This window comes from Oryctolagus cuniculus, chromosome 18, assembly GCF_051225735.1.
Source record: "Oryctolagus cuniculus isolate XC-2025 breed Fujian yellow rabbit chromosome 18, ASM5122573v1, whole genome shotgun sequence".
In the NCBI taxonomy this organism is placed as follows: Eukaryota; Metazoa; Chordata; class Mammalia; order Lagomorpha; family Leporidae; genus Oryctolagus; species Oryctolagus cuniculus.
In genome coordinates, this window is record NC_142884.1 from 16,890,067 (window position 1) to 16,907,977 (window position 17,911).

Sequence of the window (17,911 nt, forward strand, 5' to 3'; positions counted from 1 at the left end):
AACCGGAACTCATCTGGGATTGCTGGCACTGCAGGTGGTGGCTTAACCTGCTGTGCCACAGGGCCAGCGCCTGTTTTTAATGCTTTGCATAAATGAACTCTTTTGAGAGACTCTGGGAAAGCAGATTTGAGGCAAAAGGGAAAGAAATTCATGGGCACCTTGCTGCTCCCCTCCTCCCCCCAAGCTGTGGTCCTGCCAGTCACAGATGAATCAGTACACACGCTGGGCTCCCATTGGAGCAGATTCTGGAAACCCTGCCCCCAGTCCCCCTCCCCCAGCCCCCTTGCACCAACTCTTCTTTTCTGAACTTGTAGGGAGGCCTAGAGTCTCTGGGAGAGGGGTAGCTCTGCAGGACCTTGGGGAAACAGCTGTTCAGCAGCTGGCCTGAAAGTATCTCAATACTCTGCTAGCAACGGAAACCCCTGCATATCAGCCCTTGGAACTCCCAGGTGCCCCTCTAAGCTGCTGCCCGGGTCCTGCTGCACCGCCCCCGGCTGGCAGAGCCCCCCCCCCCCCCCCAGGAGCTCCTCCTGGGTCTCAGGGTTGAATCCTGATGGGTCTGAGACTGTCTCTGTGATTCCATCTTTCTTTAAAAAAAAAAACAAAACAGTTTTATTTATTTATTTATTTTTCGTACAGCAGTTTTTATTGTTTTTATTTTATTTTATTTTATTTTTTGACAGGCAGAGTGGACAGAGAGAGAGAGAGAGAGAGAGAAAGGTCTTCCTTTTGCTGTTGGTTCACCCTCCAATGGCCGCCGCGCTGCAGCCGACGCACCGCGCTGATCCGATGGCAGGAGCCAGGAGCCAGGTACTTCTCCTGGTCTCGCATGGGGTGCAGGGCCCAAGCACTTAGGCCATCCTCCACTGCACTCCCTGGCCACAGCAGAGAGCTGGCCTGGAAGAGGGGCAACCGGGACAGAATCCGGCGCCCCGACCGGGACTAGAACCTGGTGTGCCGGTGCCGCAAGGCGGAGGATTAGCCTAGTGAGCCGCGGCGCCAGCCTAGTACACCAGTTTTTTATTTAAAATACTTTCTCATTTCTATTGTGGTAAACGGTAGCTGCCAACAAAAAAGATAGTGCTCCATCAGTTTTATTTATTTATTTCCAGTGTATTTAAGAGAGAGAGAAGCAGAGAGCCCAGAACTCAGTCAGGATCTCCCCTGTGGGGGGCAGGGGCCCAAGGACTTGAGCTGTCGCCTGCTGCCTCCTTGGCAGGATTGGGGAGCAGAGTGGGGACTGGAACCCATGCTGATGTGGCATCCTGACTGCTGTGCCAAATGCCCACCCACCAAATTCCATCTTTCTTGACAGAGATTGGTTTACTCTTGGTCACGTGACCAGATTCTAGCCAATGAGACAAGCATGCACCTCTGTAGGGAGTTTCTGTGAAAGACTTTGCCTGCATCTGAGAAGTGTGGAAGGAGATCAAAGGCCCAAGCACCACGGAGCAGGGCAAGCTGCCCACGCTGGGCCTTGTCCACATTTGTGACCCACAGACTCTGTAAGCATAGTAAGATGGTTGTAATTTCACTCCATTAAATTTGGGGGTGACTTGTTATGACTCAGAGGTGGTTGTTCGTGGGTGACAGCTGGAGCTGTGGCTGCCATCTTGAGACCACGAGGTAGCCGGTAGAAGAATCAGTTAACAGAAATGTAAAGGACCTGATTTTCCAAAACATTATCCTTTTAATTATTTGTTTTCACTTTATTTGCAAGGTAGAGAGAGAGAGAGAGAGGAGAGAGAGAGAGAGAGAGAGAGAGAGATCTTCCAGCTGCTGGTTCACTCCCCAGATTTCTGCAACAGCCAGGGTTGGGCCAGGCCAAAGTCAGGAGCCAGGCGCTCCATCCAGATCTTCCACATGGGTAGCAGGGGCTGGAATACTTGGAGCATCTTCTGCTGTCTTCTCAGACACATTTAACAAGAAGCTGAATCAGAAGCAAAGCAACCAAGACTCACATCCTCTTTTTTTCCTTTAAAGATTTATTTATTTATTTGAAAGGCAGAGATACGGAGAGGCAGAGACAGAAAGAGAGGTCCTCTATCCGCTGGTTCACCCCCCGATGGCTGCAACGGCCGGAGCTGCACAAATCCGAAGCCAGGAGCCAGGAGCTTCTTCCGGGTCTCCCACATGGGTGCAGGGGCCCAAGGACTTGGGCCATCTTCCACTGCTTTCCCAGGTCATAGCAGAGAGCTGGATTGGAAATGGAGCAGCTGGAACTTGAACCGGCACCCATACAGTATGCCCAGGCACTGCAGGTGGCAGCTTTATCCACTAGGCCACAGCATTGGCCGCCTGGGGCTCAAATTCTGATGTGAGATGCAGGTGTCGCAAGTGGCAGCTTAACCCACTGTGCTGTGGCCCTGGCACCTGCCATCTGACTTCTGTTGTGTGTGATTATAAAGTTATTTTTTCTTTGGCCATTTGCATTGGGTTTTCTGATGATTTATTGGAGTACAAAGCATCTTGCCTGATGTGAATGTCTGTGTATCCCAGATACCGATGGACAAGACCGATGTGCCCTTCACACAGACAGGAAGGCATAGAAATGTGGACATAAGTACGCACACACACACGCACACGCACACGCACACGTGTGGGGATGAATTCTGTGGCGGTTCCACATCCTTGGTTAGGCTGGGTTGGAGGCAGGCACGGTCCTGGGTGCATGGCCCCGCCCCCAGGCATGAATCCCACCAGAACTTCACAGCCCCAGTCTGTCATCCTTGGTCGAAGGCCCGCAATCACACACGCACTCAAGGAATCACCGGCACAGGAAGTTCCAATTCTTGTTTTTTTTATTTGCACATATTGTATAAAAGTAGAAAAATAAGCCCGGCCCTGGCCATCAGGTTCAGGGCTGCAGCTCCATAAATATGGGGGAGAGGAAATAAGTTAAGGCAGGTGTGGGGGAAGGGGGGCTTGTTTTATAAATAAGATGGGGGTGGGGTCCAAGTTCTCAGACGCACAGGGGTCCACTGGCTACACACTTCAGGTCCCGCGTGAGCAGGCGGAAGAGGTTGAAGATGACAGAGGCCTCGAGGCAGGCGGGGGCCTCCTGTGGGGGAGGAAGGCGGGGCTCAGTGGCTGCCCAGGGCCTGGGTCCCAGCCGCTCCGGAGACATCAGCCCCTCCCCCCACCTCACCTTCTTGGGGGCCTCCTGGAGCCGGTGTAGCCAGTGGTGGAGGCGGCCCCGGGGCTTGGGGCCGGGGGTGGTGGGCTGAGGCGGTCTGCTGGGGAGCTGTGGGCAGAGGAGGGGGTGTGTGAGGCGGGGCTGGGGGCTCAGGGATATACAGGGCGGGGGAGGCAGAGCCCACAACACGGAAGGCTGGGCCCGAGGACTCACACAGGCCCGCAGCTGGGTATGGATGTGGCGCAGTGTGCGGAGGGGCTGCTCCAGGACGTGCCCCCGGGCTGAGTCCTCCATGGCTTCCAGAACCTTCAGCGACAGGGCCAGCTCAGCCTCCAGGGCCTCGGGGCGCTCCCACACCTGAGAAGTGAGAGAGGACGGGTGCTGTGAGCCATGTGGGAGGGAGAGGTGGTGGTCTGGTGAGAGGCAGACAGGAGGAGGGGGCGCGGGAGGAGGGGGCGCGGGAGGAGGGGGCTCGGGGAGGGTCCGGGGCTCTGAAGGGCAGGCGGTGAGACAGGGGAGAGGGCAGGTGGGCTGGGTGCACGAGGGACGTGCGTGAGTGGGAAGAAGAAAGTGAAAGGAAGATGCTGAGGGTGGAGGAGAGGACAGGGGAGGGGCGAGGGAGCAGGGGGAAGGGGGAGACTGAGCGGGCAGGGCTACTTGGGACACAGCGGGGAGAGAAGAAAAGTGATGAGAAGGGGCCAGAAAGGAGGGGGAGTGAGGGGGGCACAGGAGAGGTGTGGGGAGGTAGGGACCGGCAGGGGAGGAGATAACCCAGCGCAGGGGCTACCAAAGGGACAGGGGAGAGGGAGAAGGTAAGAGGGGGAGGGGCTTGGCTCCCAGCACACCTGTAGTTGCTTCAGGTCCCAGGCCCTGGGGAAGATGCGAGAGGTGCACCTGCGGCTCTTGAGCAACAGTGACTCTTCCTGGAAAGCAAGAGCACAGGTTAGCTCATGGCAGGAGGGCTGGAGGCTAGCCCAGAACACAAGGCTAGCCCACAGTAGCAGGCAGCAGCAGGGCCCCAGTAGGGAAGGGAAGAGGGACTCACCAAGGCATCCCTGGCTGTCTTGAAGGCCTCCAGCTCCCGTGGAGAGAGAGACTTGAAGCTGTCGATGCGGCAGTCTCTCCCGGCTGTGGCGGGCTTGGTGGGGGGGACGGGGCCCGCTCTGGCCGCGTTCAGCACCACCACCAGCAGCACCGGCACCATCAGGTTCAGAGACACAGCCATGACTGCACTGCTTCCTCTGCTGCATGGCTGCGCCTTTTTAGCCAGGCGAGCTGTACAATCCCAGATGATGTGTGTAAAGTGAAAAAGATGAATGGAAATGACACGCGTTGATAGCAAAGACGTGAGTGGGTGTGGCCAGTCCCTGAGCCAGGTGAGCTGACAGGTGTGGGTGTGGCCAGGCAAGCCTGGAGCTGTACCAAAAGGAAAGAGAAACTGAAATTCAATCTGAGGGTTGCCGGGAATTGCACTGAGCTGACTCGCGGAGTGGAGGGGGCGCCCGCAATGGGCCGGGGCTCAGGGGGCGTGTGGACGAAGGGGTCTCCGTGACAGCGAGGGTGCTTCCACCATGGGTTGAAGCAATTCCACAAAGAAACTCATGAGTAGTTAGTTTACGATTAGATGGTAACTCTGAAGCGTCCACTCCCCTGGGGCGGGACCCCCAGTGAACAGGCAAAGAAAGCTTTGCTTCTGGGTAGGACTGAGAGGGGGCATTCTGGAAGAAGAGACTGATATTTTTAAGAAAGGTTTTATTTATTTGAGAGGCAGAATGACACACACACAGAGAAACAGAGATATCTTCCATTCACTTGTTCACTCCCCAAATGCTTATGACAGCCAGGGCTGGACCAGGCTGAAGCCAGCAGCCAGGAACTCCATGTGGGTCTCCCACGTGGGTAGCAGGAGCCCAATCACCTGCTGCCTCCCTGTGCATTAGCAGGGAGCTGGTTGGGAAGTAGAGGGGGCCTTGAACCCAGGCATGCTGATATGGGGTTCTGGTGTTTCAACCACTGCACCGCATGCCCGCCTGGAGACTGGTGTTTGAATCTGTGCACTGAGTAGGGGGGAGCCACCCACACTGGCAGGGGCCCCGAGAGAACCACAGGCAGAGGAAAAGCAGACTCTCTTCTGAGACAGACACACTTCTCCTCCTGCTGTGAGAACTCCGGGCTGTCCGGCTCACAGACTCAGAAATGCACCCTCTGCCTCCTGGGCTTCTCAGGCCCGGGGAGTTGCATTAGTAGCCTCCCCCCCGCTCTCCTTGGTCTCGGACTGAGCCACGCCCCTGGCCCCCTGGATCTCCAGCTCCCAGATGGCCTGTGGTAAAACTCAGCTTCCATGGTCACAGAGCCAAGTCTCTTAATAAATCCATCCATAGTCTTGTGTTGCCTAAGGGTGGGGACACATTCCGTGAGATGCCTGGTTAGGGGGTGCTGTCAGTGTGCAAACCTCTCACAGCCGACGGATGTCGCTCATGGCAGACTGCCATGACATCACCAGGCAACCACTCCTAGGTTATTAACCACAATGTCGTTCTGCGGTGCCTGACCGTGTGGCCAACTGGTTCTGTCTCCCTGGCGAGCCCTGGCTGCTACACTGCGCATCCCTGTGCGACAGGTGACCTAACAAAGTGACCTGTGAGAGGTCCCACAGCTGGGGCAGCATGAGAGGGGGAGGGAGCGCCTCATTGGCCGGGGTGTGGCCAGAGCACTTCCGGGGGGGGAATGGGCTGCCGGCGGGGAGGGAGCGAGGAGGCCTCTGGAGGCTGCAGGTAGCCACTTGCTTTGCCATCATGGCCCCTGAGGTCATAAGACCTGCTTAGTAGGCCAGAAATTGCTCTGATGTGCAGGCGTTTTGGGTCGTTCATTCCTTCCTCCCCCCCTTTAGCCCTTGGGTATGATCTTCAGATCATAACACACAAGCACAATTTGCTCCTAAAAAACCCACTGAGGTTTAGCCAACCTCCCGATCCCGAATCCCTGCTTCCGCCCCCTTCACTGACACTCACTCTAAAAAACTATTTAATTTACTTATTTGAGAGGCAGCGAGACAGACAGACAGAGGGAGCTCCTATCCTACTGATTCACTCTCCAGATGCCCACAATAGCCAGAGCTGGAGCCAGGACTGAACCCAGGTCTCCCAGATGGGTAGCAGGGCCCCAGTGATCTGACCCATCACCACCGCCTCCCAGGTCTGCTTAGCCGGAAGCCAGGGTGAGGAGCTGGAGCTGGAGCTGTGTGCACTCTAGTGTGGGAGGTGGCGTCCTAACCAGTGTCTTAGCCACTAGGCTGAATCCCCGCTCCAGTGCGAAGATGCCCTTCCTGAGTGGGTTGTGCCGTACATTTCTTTCCACCTTTTCCTTTGTTTGGTTCCCATGCCTGGGATCTCACCGTACAGCTGTGGACGTCTGGTACTCCTGTGTGCCCACGGTACTTTTCCTGTCCATTTCCCCCGCAACGGACACAAGTCGCCCCCAATTCCCACACCTGTCTGTCCTCAGTGTGGGAGGTTCTCTGCTGTGCACGGTGGTGCCAGCTGGGGCCCCCTGCTGTCCCCTCTGGAGCCACTCTTGCACTTACTTGTAGGCATGGTGGGCAATTCCTGTGCCCCATGGCAGCTCCCCCGACATGCGCCTGAGTCTTCCTGCTTCTCTCTGAGTCTGAAATCTTTCTGCTGCATGCATCAGAGCCAGGGTGAATTCCAAGGAGCAAGGCTCAGCCAGTGAGGGCTGGGAGCCGGCCCCCCTCTTCCTCGGCAGGCCCCTTCTGGGGTGCGTGCTACCCGATTCCCCTGCGGATCCCAGGTGTGAATAAGCTCCAGGTGCTCACAGCCGGAACCCTTCCAGGAATGGGGGTGGGGTGGGGCCAGGGAGGGGCTGGACTGCCAAGATGGAAGGCGATGCTCACTGGTGGGTCTGGCAGGTGCCCCAGGTCCCCGACGCCTGACTCAGTTTCCCCACTCCTTCGTGCTTCTGAGGGACATCTCCCAAGTGGGTAAACACCTGCACCCTTCCTTCATGCTGGGAGAGCCCCAGGCTCGACGTATATTCAGGAGAAGGATTGCTGGTTTTCAGAGAATGCCTGTACTTTCTTTTTCTTTTCTTTTCTTTTCTTTTTTTTTTTTTTTTTTTTGACAGGCAGAGTGGACAGTGAGAGAGAGACAGAGAGAAAGGTCTTCCTTTGCCGTTGGTTCACCCTCCAATGGCCGCCGCGGCCGGCGCGCTGCGGCCGGCACACCGCGCTGATCCGATGGCAGGAGCCAGGAGCCAGGAGCCAGGTGCTTTTCCTGGTCTCCCATGGGGTGCAGGGCCCAAGCACCTGGGCCATCCTCCACTGCACTCCCTGGCCACAGCAGAGAGCTGGCCTGGAAGAGGGGCAACCGGGACAGAATCCGGCGCCCCGACCGGGACTAGAACCCGGTGTGCCGGTGCCGCAAGGCGGAGGATTAGCCTAGTGAGCCGCGGTGCCGGCCTTTTCTTTCTTTTTTTTTTTTTAAGATTTATTTATTTGATGAGCAGAGTGACTCGAAAGAGGGAGAGAATCTCCTACCCACTGGTTCACTCCCCAAATGGCCACAATGCCTGGGGCTGGGCCAGGCCAAAGCCAGGAGCCCAGAACCCCATCCAGACCTCCCACGTGGATGGCAGGGACCCAGGCACTTGGACCATTTCTGCTGCTTTCCCAGGTGGATTAGCAGGAAGCTGGATTGGAAGTGAAGCATCAGGGGCTCAAACTGGTGCTCTGATATGGGATGCCGGTTTCACAAGTGGTGGCTGAACCCGCTGCGCCCCAACGCAGGCCCTGAATATGTGTCCTCGTACTTGTACTGGGTAGCCAGTGCAGCTCAGCAGAGCTTTCCATGATCACGGACCGGTTCTGCCTCTGTCCTGTCCAATACAGCCTCCGGCCAGGGCTGTGTTCTTGAAACACCTGTTCGAGTTGGATCTCCACGTGGGCGGGCTTTTTTGCATCCAGGGTTCAACCCACTGTGGAGCGAATGAAAGATTGCTACCTGTCCTGAACATGTACAGGCTGTTGTTCTTGTCTGTTATTCTCTATACAATGCAGTATGGCAACTATGTGCATGGCATCTACATTGCATTGGGCACTGCAAGTTATCTAGAGACGACTTAGAGTACGTGGGAGAATGTGCCTATGTTTTATGCAAATACTGTACCGTTTCGTTTAAGACATGGATTTTGGTCTCCACAGAGGTCCTGGAACCAATCCCCTGTGGACACCAGGGGACTCTTGTAGACTGTGGCTGTTGAGTCCGTGTGCAGCAGAGGAAGTGAATTTTCATTTTATTTGAATTTAATTGCTGGATGTAGCTGGTGGCTCCCATTATGGGCAACACAGTTCTAATCACTCATCATCTGCTCTCAAATAGCTGCACCTGCTTCCCTCCCCCAGAAGTGCTAGAAAGTTCCTACATCCTGATGCTAGTGGTAGCTTCCCCAGCTATTGGACCTGATTTTGATGCTGAGGTCCTGGACCTGAGTCTGAGCCTGGCTGGATAAACTTTCAAAATTCTGCAAACAGCTGAGTGCATTTTGCATGTGGAGGGAATGTAACTAATTTGTGGCCGGAGGGCAGATCGTTGGAGCGTTGTCTTCAAAGGCTTTGACCCTCCTCCCCTTCCCTTGAGTCTGGGCTGCTCTGTGTAGCTCAAGTGCAAGCACAGGGGCTGCCGGACGACTGCCAAGGCTGAGTCAGAGGTTCCCTTGGGACTCTCACTCTGGGGAGGCCACGCCGTGGAGAAGGCTGCTCACTCTCAAAGATCAGGCTCCGCCTTCGTTTGGCATCGACTACCAATCAAGTGCGCGAGCTCTCCCATCCCACCGCCCAAGGACCCCACTCCAGCAAGAACCCTAAACAGCTATTCTTGCTGTACTGTTTCTGTGCCTCTGCAGCCCAGGGAGCAAAAAAAATATAATTATATATGCATGGATATACAATCTCCCATTTTATACACAGATGGGCTTAGTGTAAGTGTGTATGGTTACGCGTGCTATGTTAATAAGTCACCCAGAAGTTGTGATTAGGTCATGATGTGGGGTGATTGGCACTAGGAATATGTGAGCAGAGTCTTGACGATTGCTCTGGTAACAAGATTTAAAAAGGAACCAGTCTTCAGAACACAGTGACCCAAACGTCTAGGATACAAGACAAAATCGTGCTTTGTATTTGTCATCTTGAGAACCAGGGATATCTCAAGTAGCATGGGAAAAGCCAGGTGATGGATGCCAACATCAAGATGACACAGATATGGCAGCTGTCTGTCAAGATTTTAAAGTAATTGTTGTGAGGTAGGCATTGGGTTCAGAGGTTAAGTTGTTGCTTATGGGAAGCCTGTGTCCCATAGCGGAGTGCCAGGGTCCCAGCTCTGACCTCCATCCCAGCTTCCTGCTACTGTGTACTCTGGAAGGCAGCAGACGCTGGCTCCTGGAATTGACCACTACCATCCGTGTAGGAGACCCCCGCTGAGTTCTGGGCTCCTGGCCTGACCTGGCTCAGCCCTGGCTATTATGGGCATCTATAGATGGGAGATGTCTGCCTGTCTGCCTTTCAAATAAAGAATAAGGAAACAGAAATGTTTTAAAATTTAAGGGGCCGATGCTGTGGCATAGTGGGTAAAGCCGCCGCCTGCAGTGCTGGCATCCCATATGGGTGTCGGTTCAAGTCCCGGTTGCTCCGCTTCTGATCCAGCTCTCTGCTGTGGCCTGGGAAAGCAGTGGAAGATGGCCCGAGTCCTTGGGCCCCTGTGCCCACATGGAAGATCTGGAGGAGGCTCCTGACTCCTGGCTTCAGATCAGTCCAGCTCCAGCTGTTGTGGCCAACTGGGGAGTGAACCAGCAGATGCAAGACCTCTCTCTCTCTCTCTCTCTCTACCTCTCCTTCTCTCTCTGTGTAACTCTAACTTTCAAATAAATAAATCTTTTAAAAAATTTAGGTAAATATTATAAAAATGCTTCAGCAAGCAATCAAGAAATTCTTGAAGCAAATTAAAAAAGAGGAAGTCTCAGTAAAGAAACTGAAGATTTAAAGAATTGAATGGAAACTTTCCAATCAAAAAAATATAAGAACTTAAATAAAAGAACCAAATAGCAGAATGGACAAGATAGAGGAAAGAATCAGTGATCTAGAAAAATAGCTAAGTAGAAATGATTCATTCTGAACAACAGAAAGTAACTAGCAAATGCATTCTACCCTCAACAAAAGAGAGAAAGCAGAGAAAAGTCCTTGGACAATAACGGAAGATCTAACACTCACCCACCAGCGCTCTGGAAGACAAAGCAGGTGGGTCTGAAAAAACAAATCTGGAGAAGTGTGGCAAAATATATCAACCTATGGATTTAAGCTGCTGGGCAAACCCCAGACAGGATCAACACAAAGAACTCCAAGGAATCCAAACCCAAGTACATGGTAACTGAACTTTGTGTCCTGGCTGCTCCACTTCCAGTCAGCTCCCTACTAATGGCCTGGGAAAATCAGCACAAGATAACCCAAGTGTTTTGGCCCCTGCACCCACAGGAGAGACCTGAATAAAGTTCCTGGCTCCTGGTTTTGGCCTGGCTCAGACCTGGCCATTGCAGCCATCTGGGAAGTGAACCGGTGGATGGAGGATCTCTCTCTTCTTTCTCTGTAATTCTGACTTTTAAATAAATAAATAAGTAAATTTTCTAAAAAAATTCAGGAGCTGGCGCTGTGGCATAGTGGGTAAAGCCACCACCTGCGGCTCTAGCATCCCAAATGGGTGCCAGTTCAAGTCCTGGCTGCTCCACTTCTGATCCAGCTCACTGCTAATGCGCTGGGAAAGCATCAGAAGATGGCCCACGTACTTGGGCCTCTGCACTCATGTGGGAGACCTGGAAGAAGCTCCTGGCTTCAGATTGGCACAGTTACAGCTGTTGTGGCCATCTGGGGAGTGAACCAGCAGATGGAAGACTTCTCTCTCTCTAACTCTACCTTTGAAATAAATAAATCTTTAAAACAAAGCAAAAAGTGCATGCAAATGCATGTTATGCAAAACTATGCCTGGATTTCAAATTTTTTGCACTTCAATAAACTTACTTTTAGTTCTATTTCATCACAAGCTTTTTTGAAGTACTCTCATGTGTGTATGTGTGTGAAAAATCCTCCATGAAAAAAAGATGGCAAAAAAAGAAAAATGGAAAATGGGCAGAAGCATGAACAGACAATTTATCAAAGACTGATGGCAGATAAACACCTGAGAAGATTCCAGTATCGCTAGGCATCAGGGAAATGCAAATTAAAACCAGGAGGGAACACCACCACACATCTATGAAATGGCGAATGGCAGCACCGTGGAACCCAACGCTGGCGAGGGTGTGAGGAAACTTCCTCCCGCATAACCGCCGGTGGGGACGTAAAGTGGCTCAGCCACTCTGGAAACTGGGAAACACTGAGCAGTTTCTGTAAACATCAGACATGCGCAGACCCCACGACTCAGCAATCACACCCCTGGACATTGACCCCAAGGGAAAATGGGTGTTCACCCAACACCTGACACAAATGTTCACAGCACCTTCTGTGTGATGCCCCCGACTGGAAACAACCCATGAGCTCTCCGACAGCTGAGTGGTTCACGTTTGGCACTTGGATGCAGTGGAATACCACTCAGAAAGGATAAGGACACCACTGGTGAGGCACAGCTCCTGGAAGGATTATTCTGTAAACATATATTTATCTATTCTGAAAGTCAGAGTTACACACAGAGAGGGGGAGACAGAGAGAGAAATATTCCATCAGCTGGTTCACTCCCCAGATGGCTGCAAAGGCCAGGGTTGAGCCAGGCTGAAGATAGGAACCAGGAGCTTCACCTGGGCCTCCCCTGTGGGTGCAGGTCCCAAATGCTCAGGCAACCTTCCGCTGCTTTTCCCAGGCCATTAGCAGGGAGCTGGGTCAGAAGCGGAGCAGCCAGGACATGAATGGGCATCTATATGGGATGCTAGTGTCATAGGCTGTGGCTTTAATCCGCTACCCTGTGACACTGGCCCCAGCTTGGAAGGATTTTAAGGGTATTGTGTTGAGTGAAAAATAAAAAAGGCCATGTCAAAAAAAAACTTTTAAAATATTGAAAATTGAAAAACAAAAACACAGTGGTTAAGATGCCGCTTGGTTTGCCTGCATCCCATATCAGAACGCCTGATTCCAGCTCCAGCTCCTCGGCTTCAGATCCAGCTTCCTGTTACTGCAGCCTGGGAGGAGGTGCTTGAGAGCTCAATAGGGGTCCCCGCCACCCACACGGGGCGCCCTGAGTGAGTTGGGGGTTCCCAGCTTCGGCCTGGCCCCCCAACCATAGTGGGCCTGTGGGGGAGTAACCAACCCATGTCTACTTCTGTCTGTCTCTCTCTGCCTTCCAAATAAAGTGAAAAGAAATCTCTCTCTCTGTAACCCTGCCTTTCAATAAATAAATAAATCTTTAAAAAATCCAAGTTGAAAAAAATGTACTAAAAGAAAAAATTTTTTCCGCGTGCCTTTTTCTAAATAATGTTGATTAAAAAAAAAGATTTATTTATTTATTCATTTGAAAGGCAGAGTTAGAAAGAAGGGGAGGCTGGCGCCATGGCTCACTAGGCTAATCCTCTGCCTGTGGCGCCGGCACCCTGGGTTCTAGTCCTGGTTGGGACGCCGGATTCTGTCCTGGTTGCCCCTCTTCCAGTCCAGCTCTCTGCTGTGGCCCGGGAGTGCAGTGGAGGATGGCCCAAGTCCTTGGGCCCTGCACCCACATGGGAGACCAGGAGGAGGCACCTGGCTCCTGGCTTCGGATCAGCGTGGTGCGCCGGCCGGCTGCAGTGGCCATTGGAGGGTGAACCAATGGTAAAGGAAGACCTTTCTCTCTGTCTCTCTCTCTTACTGTCCACTCTGCCTGTAAGAAAGAAAGAAAGAAAGAAAGAAAGGAAGGAAGGAAGGAAGGAAGGAAGGAAGGAAGGAAGGGAGAGGAGAGAGGTCTTCCACCCGCTGGCTCATTCCCTAAATGGCCACAAGAGCTGAGGCTGGGCCAGGATGAAGCCAAGAGCCTGGAACACTGTCCTGGTCTCACATTTGGGTGGCAGGGGCCCAGATTCTTGGATCGTCTTCTGCTGCTTTTCCCAGGAACGTTGACAGGAAGCTGACAGGGAGCTGTATTGGAAGTGGAGCAGATGAGACTCGAACCGGAGCCCATATGGGGTGCTGGCATCACAGGTGGTGACAACCTGCTGTGCCATAACACCAGCCTCTCCATGTAGTTTTCCATTTAGCTGCTAAGGGCTCCCCTCCCCCATTCACACCCCCTTTCCTGCTACCCTGTAGGTAAATTGCTGACAGCTGTCTTTATATATATAATACATGCACACGCACACACACCTTCTTGTCGATTTTACAAAAGTGGTATCAACCACGGCTTTTTCTGCAAGGTGCTTTTCCTGCCTAGCTCTGCTCCTGGAAATGGTGGGAACTTGTCCTGGGGCTCCTGGGAGGTTGGGTGAGGGAGGGGAGGGTGCAGAGCACAGGTGCTGGGGTGGAGGTGCTGAGGCAGGAGCCTTGGCCTTTGCCCACTCCTCCTGCGGTGCCAGCTCAGCCACCTTGGATTCCCTGGTGTCTTTCGGGGCCTCCAGGAGGGTGCTGTCATCTGTGCATTTATTTCCCCTCCAAATCCTAAGCCCCAAGGCAACAGTGAGAGGAGGCAGGGCCTGAAGGAGACAGTTAGGTCCCCTCATCCCTTGCACCATGTGAGAACATGCACCTGACCATGAATCCACCAGCATCTTGATCTTGGACTTCTAGCCTCCAGAACCCTGAGGATAAATTTCCAGTGATTATAGGCTATCTGTGAATAGTCTTCCAAATCTCATAGTTGATAATAGGCAGCACTGTGATCTAAGCACTTCTTCAATTTTAACACATGTGTGACTCACCTGGAAATGTATTAAAATGTGGGTTGTGGGCACAGTGTTGTGGTGCTGTGGGTTAAGCCGCTTCCCAGGAGGCCAGCATCCCATAAGGGTGCTGGTTCAAGTCCCGGCTGCTCCACTTCTGATCCAGCTCCCTGCTAATGTGCCTGGAGGAGCAGCAGAGGATGGCCCAAGTGCTTGGGCCCCTGCACCCACATGGGAGACCTGAATAAAACTCCTGGCTCTTGGCTTTGGCCTGGCCCAGCCCCAGTTGTTTCATCCATTTGGGGAGTGAACCATCAGATGGAAGATCCACCCCCTTCACTGTCTCTCCCTCTCTGTAATTCTGCTTTCCATATAAATAATCTTTAAAAGTAAATAAAAAGAAAATGCTGATTATCACTCAGCAGGACAGGGTAGAGCCCAAGACTCCACATTTCTTTTCTTTTTTAAATATTTATTTTGAAAGTCAGAGTTACAAGGAGAGAAGGAGAGAGAGAGAGAGGGCAGGGGAGAGATCTTCCATCTGCTGGTTCACTCCCCAGGTAGCCATAATGGCCAGCGCTGGGTCAGGCTGAAGTCAGGAGCCAGGAGCTTCATCTGGGTCTGTCATGTGGGTGCAGAGGCCCAAGCACTGGAGCCATCTTCCATTGTTTTCCCAGACCATTAGCAAGGAGCTGGATGGGAAGTGGAGCAGCCGGGACTTGAACCGGCACCCTTATGTGATGCCGGTGCTGCAGGCGGCAGTTTTTCCTGCTACCCCACAATGCCGGCCCTGACTCTGCATTCCTATTGCTCTCCCAAGGTGACGTCTGTGCTGTCGGTCTGTGGATCACACTTTGAGGAGGAGCAAGAAGCTTTTTGTTTAAGAGATACACAAAGTTCCCATCTGCTGGTTTACTCCCCACAGGTGGGAACTCAATCCAGGTCTCCCGTCTGGGTGGCAGGGACCCAGCCACTTGAGGCATCACTGCTACCTTTAGAGTCTACATTAGCAGGAAGTTGGAGTCAAACCCAGCTACTCTAATATAGGCTGTGAGCATCCCAGCTGGTGTCTTAACCCCTGAGCCAAACACTCTCCCCAGAAGCGGGAGCTGTAGCCATTACCGTGTCAGCCTCCAGTGGCTCTCAACATGTGGACCTTGGCCGGTTGCATCAGCTGCACTGGGAGCTTGCCAGAAATGCAAATTCACTGAGCCAACTAAGCAATTCCGGGGGTGGGGCTGAGCAGGATCTCTGCACCTTCAAGTTCAAGAGCCACCGAGGGAGTGAAATGATCAAATCCCCGTAGCAGCCGCAGCTGGGAGCGAGTGACGCGGCCCGAGAGGCAACCCCCGCTGACGTGAGCTCAGCAGACACACCCCCTGACTTTGGAATGTGCCACCAGGGCAGGACTGGGGAAGCCCTGGTGTGGGTGGTGGCCAGGAGGTGACAGATGGGAGGATTTCGAATCTGAAAGCGAAAGGAGGTTGGAGCAGGGAGCCTGGAATTCCTCTGGAAAGAGAGCCCTGGCCTGGAAAATCCAGGGAGTGGTGGGAGCCCAGGAAGCTGCCCTGAGGCACCCCCATTTCCTAACCCTCAGCGAGAGCTCGGAGAAGGAGGTAGATGTTTTTGAAGAAATGGGGGCAAGGAGGAGGCCTTTCTTGGAATCTTAGGGGACACACGTGGGAGTTTTGGGGGAGTGCCAGCACGGAGATGATGGGTTTGGATGACTTGTCTCAAACACAGCCCATAAATAATGACAGCAACTCCGCTTCGTGAAATGCACTGAGTGCTTTATACCCACAGCTCTACAGCTCCCGTGACAGCCCCACGCCTGAGGGCTGCTCTCCTTCTCCTCTGGATGAAGCTGAGGCTTCATTGTAACCATCTCTCTCTCTCTCTCTCTCTCTCTCTCTCTCTCTCTCTCTCTCACACACACACACACACAACATAACCATTTTTAGAGCACCAGCAAATCCTGTGTGTTTCCACGTTCACCCACCTCTCTGCACCCCTCCCCCTGTGTAGTCAGAGACTAACACCACCCCCCTCCTCCCCGCCTCCACCAGGCAAAACCCTGCCCAAATAGAAACTCAAGCCTTGCAGGGCTGCCACTGTGGCATGGCAGGATAAGCCGCTGTCTGCAATGTCAGCATCCCCTATGAGCGCTGGTTTGAGTCCTGGCTGCTCCAATTCAGCTCCCTGCTAATGTGCCTGGGAAAGTAGTGGAAGATAACCCAAGTGCTTGGGACCCTGCCACTCATGTGGGAGACCCAGATAAAGATCCTGAATCCTGGTTTTGGCCTGACCCAGCACCAGCCATTGAGGCCATTTGGGGGAGTGAACCAGCAGATGGAAGATCTCTCTCATCTTTAAAAAAGGGGTGGGGGGTGGCGCTGTGGCTCACTAGGCTAATCCTCCACCTTGCGGCACCGGCACACCAGGTTCTAGTCCCGGTCGGGGCGCCGAATTCTGTCCCGGTTGCCCCTCTTCCAGGCCAGCTCTCTGCTGTGGCCAGGGAGTGCAGTGGAGGATGGCCCAAGTGCTTGGGCCCTGCACCCCATGGGAGACCAGGAGAAGCACCTGGCTCCTGCCATCGGATCAGCGCGCTGCGCCGGCCACAGTGCACCAGCCACAGCAGCCACTGGAGGGTGAACCAATGGCAAAGGAAGACCTTTCTCTCTGTCTCTCTCTCTCACTGTCCACTCTGCCTGTCCAAAAAAAAAAAAAAAAAAAAAAAAAAAAGAGGGGGATAGGAGGCTGGCATTGTGGCACAATGGGTTAAGCTGCCGCCTGTGATACCAGCATCCCATATGGGTGCTGGCTCCACTTCCCATCTAGCTCCCTGCTATTGCACCTGGGGAAGCAGCAGAGAATGGTCCAAGTGCTTTGGCCCCTGCACCCACGAGAGAGATCCAGATGAAGCTCCCGGCTCCTAGCTTCCACTTGGCCCAGCCCCTGCTATTGTGGCTGTTTGGGGAATGAGCCAGTAAATGAAAGATTCTTTCTCTCTCTCTCTCTCTCTCTCTCTCTCTCTCTGCCTTTCAAGAAGATAAAATAAATCTTAAAAAAAAATCTGCACCCTCCCAGCTTGGTGACACCTCTGGGGCCTGGGCCCTTCAACACTCTGACCTCATGCCCCCTCCGCTCCCTCTCCTCGGCCATGCTGGCCTCACACTGTTTCCAGAACAGCTGGCCCACGCCTGACCATATCTCTCAGGGCTCTGAGTTGCACACGACAGAATTCACACAGGCTGATCTGAGTGGTCAAGGGCAGTAGGAAGGTCACAGCTTCTCAGGGAGGGCAGAAAGCAGATGAGGAAGCTGGAATCCAAGGAAGTTCACAGCCACACTGCGGGGACCTCTCTGGGGGCAGGGAGAGCCCTGCACCTGACACTGGGAACCAATAACGGTCAGGATGGGACCCCAGAGGCTACTCCACTGTCACCTTACACAACCAGAGGCTTCTATTGCCAGGGTCAACAGATGGCGACAGTTCTTGTGGCTTCCTCCTCATTAAAAACAAAACAAAATAAAGCAAGCAAAAAAAACCCCAACATTCATTGAGCACTTATGTCCCAGGTACTATTACTTCTTTCATTTAGTTCTCACAATCACCTCAGTTTTATTATTATCCCAATTAAAAAAGAGATTTATTTATTTAACTGAAAGAGAGAGAAAGAGGAGAGATCAAGCTTCCACCCACCAGTTCAATCTCCAAATGCCCATAACAATCCAGGACCAGTCCCAAGTCAGAGACTCAGTCTGTCTTCTCGGGGTGTGCATTAGTAGGAAGCTGGATGGTAAGTGGAGGAGCTGGGACTTGAACCAGATATGCTATATAGGATGTGGGTGTCCCAGGCATTTTACCCACTGCACCAAACGTGCAGG

The 17,911-nt window shown here is 53.2% G+C and overlaps 1 protein-coding gene across 2 annotated transcripts; it reads right to left on the minus strand.

Moving 5' to 3' along the window:
• Window positions 1–2,866: 2,866 nt before the first annotated feature.
• LOC100341420 (interferon lambda-3-like) lies at window positions 2,867–4,457 on the minus strand. 2 transcript variants are annotated; one of them, XM_089318735.1, is made up of 5 exons: window positions 4,182–4,457; window positions 3,982–4,059; window positions 3,338–3,493; window positions 3,149–3,223; window positions 2,867–3,061 (listed from the first exon to the last, which is right to left on the minus strand). In XM_089318735.1, exons 1-5 carry the CDS (start codon window positions 4,359–4,361, stop codon window positions 2,963–2,965), a joined length of 588 nt encoding a protein of 195 aa, XP_089174861.1. In that variant the 5' UTR covers window positions 4,362–4,457; the 3' UTR covers window positions 2,867–2,962. The 2 variants fall into 2 exon arrangements, with proteins under 2 accessions (XP_089174861.1, XP_089174862.1); XM_089318736.1 differs by having other exon boundaries at window positions 3,149–3,202; window positions 3,326–3,493.
• Window positions 4,458–17,911: the final 13,454 nt, after the last annotated feature.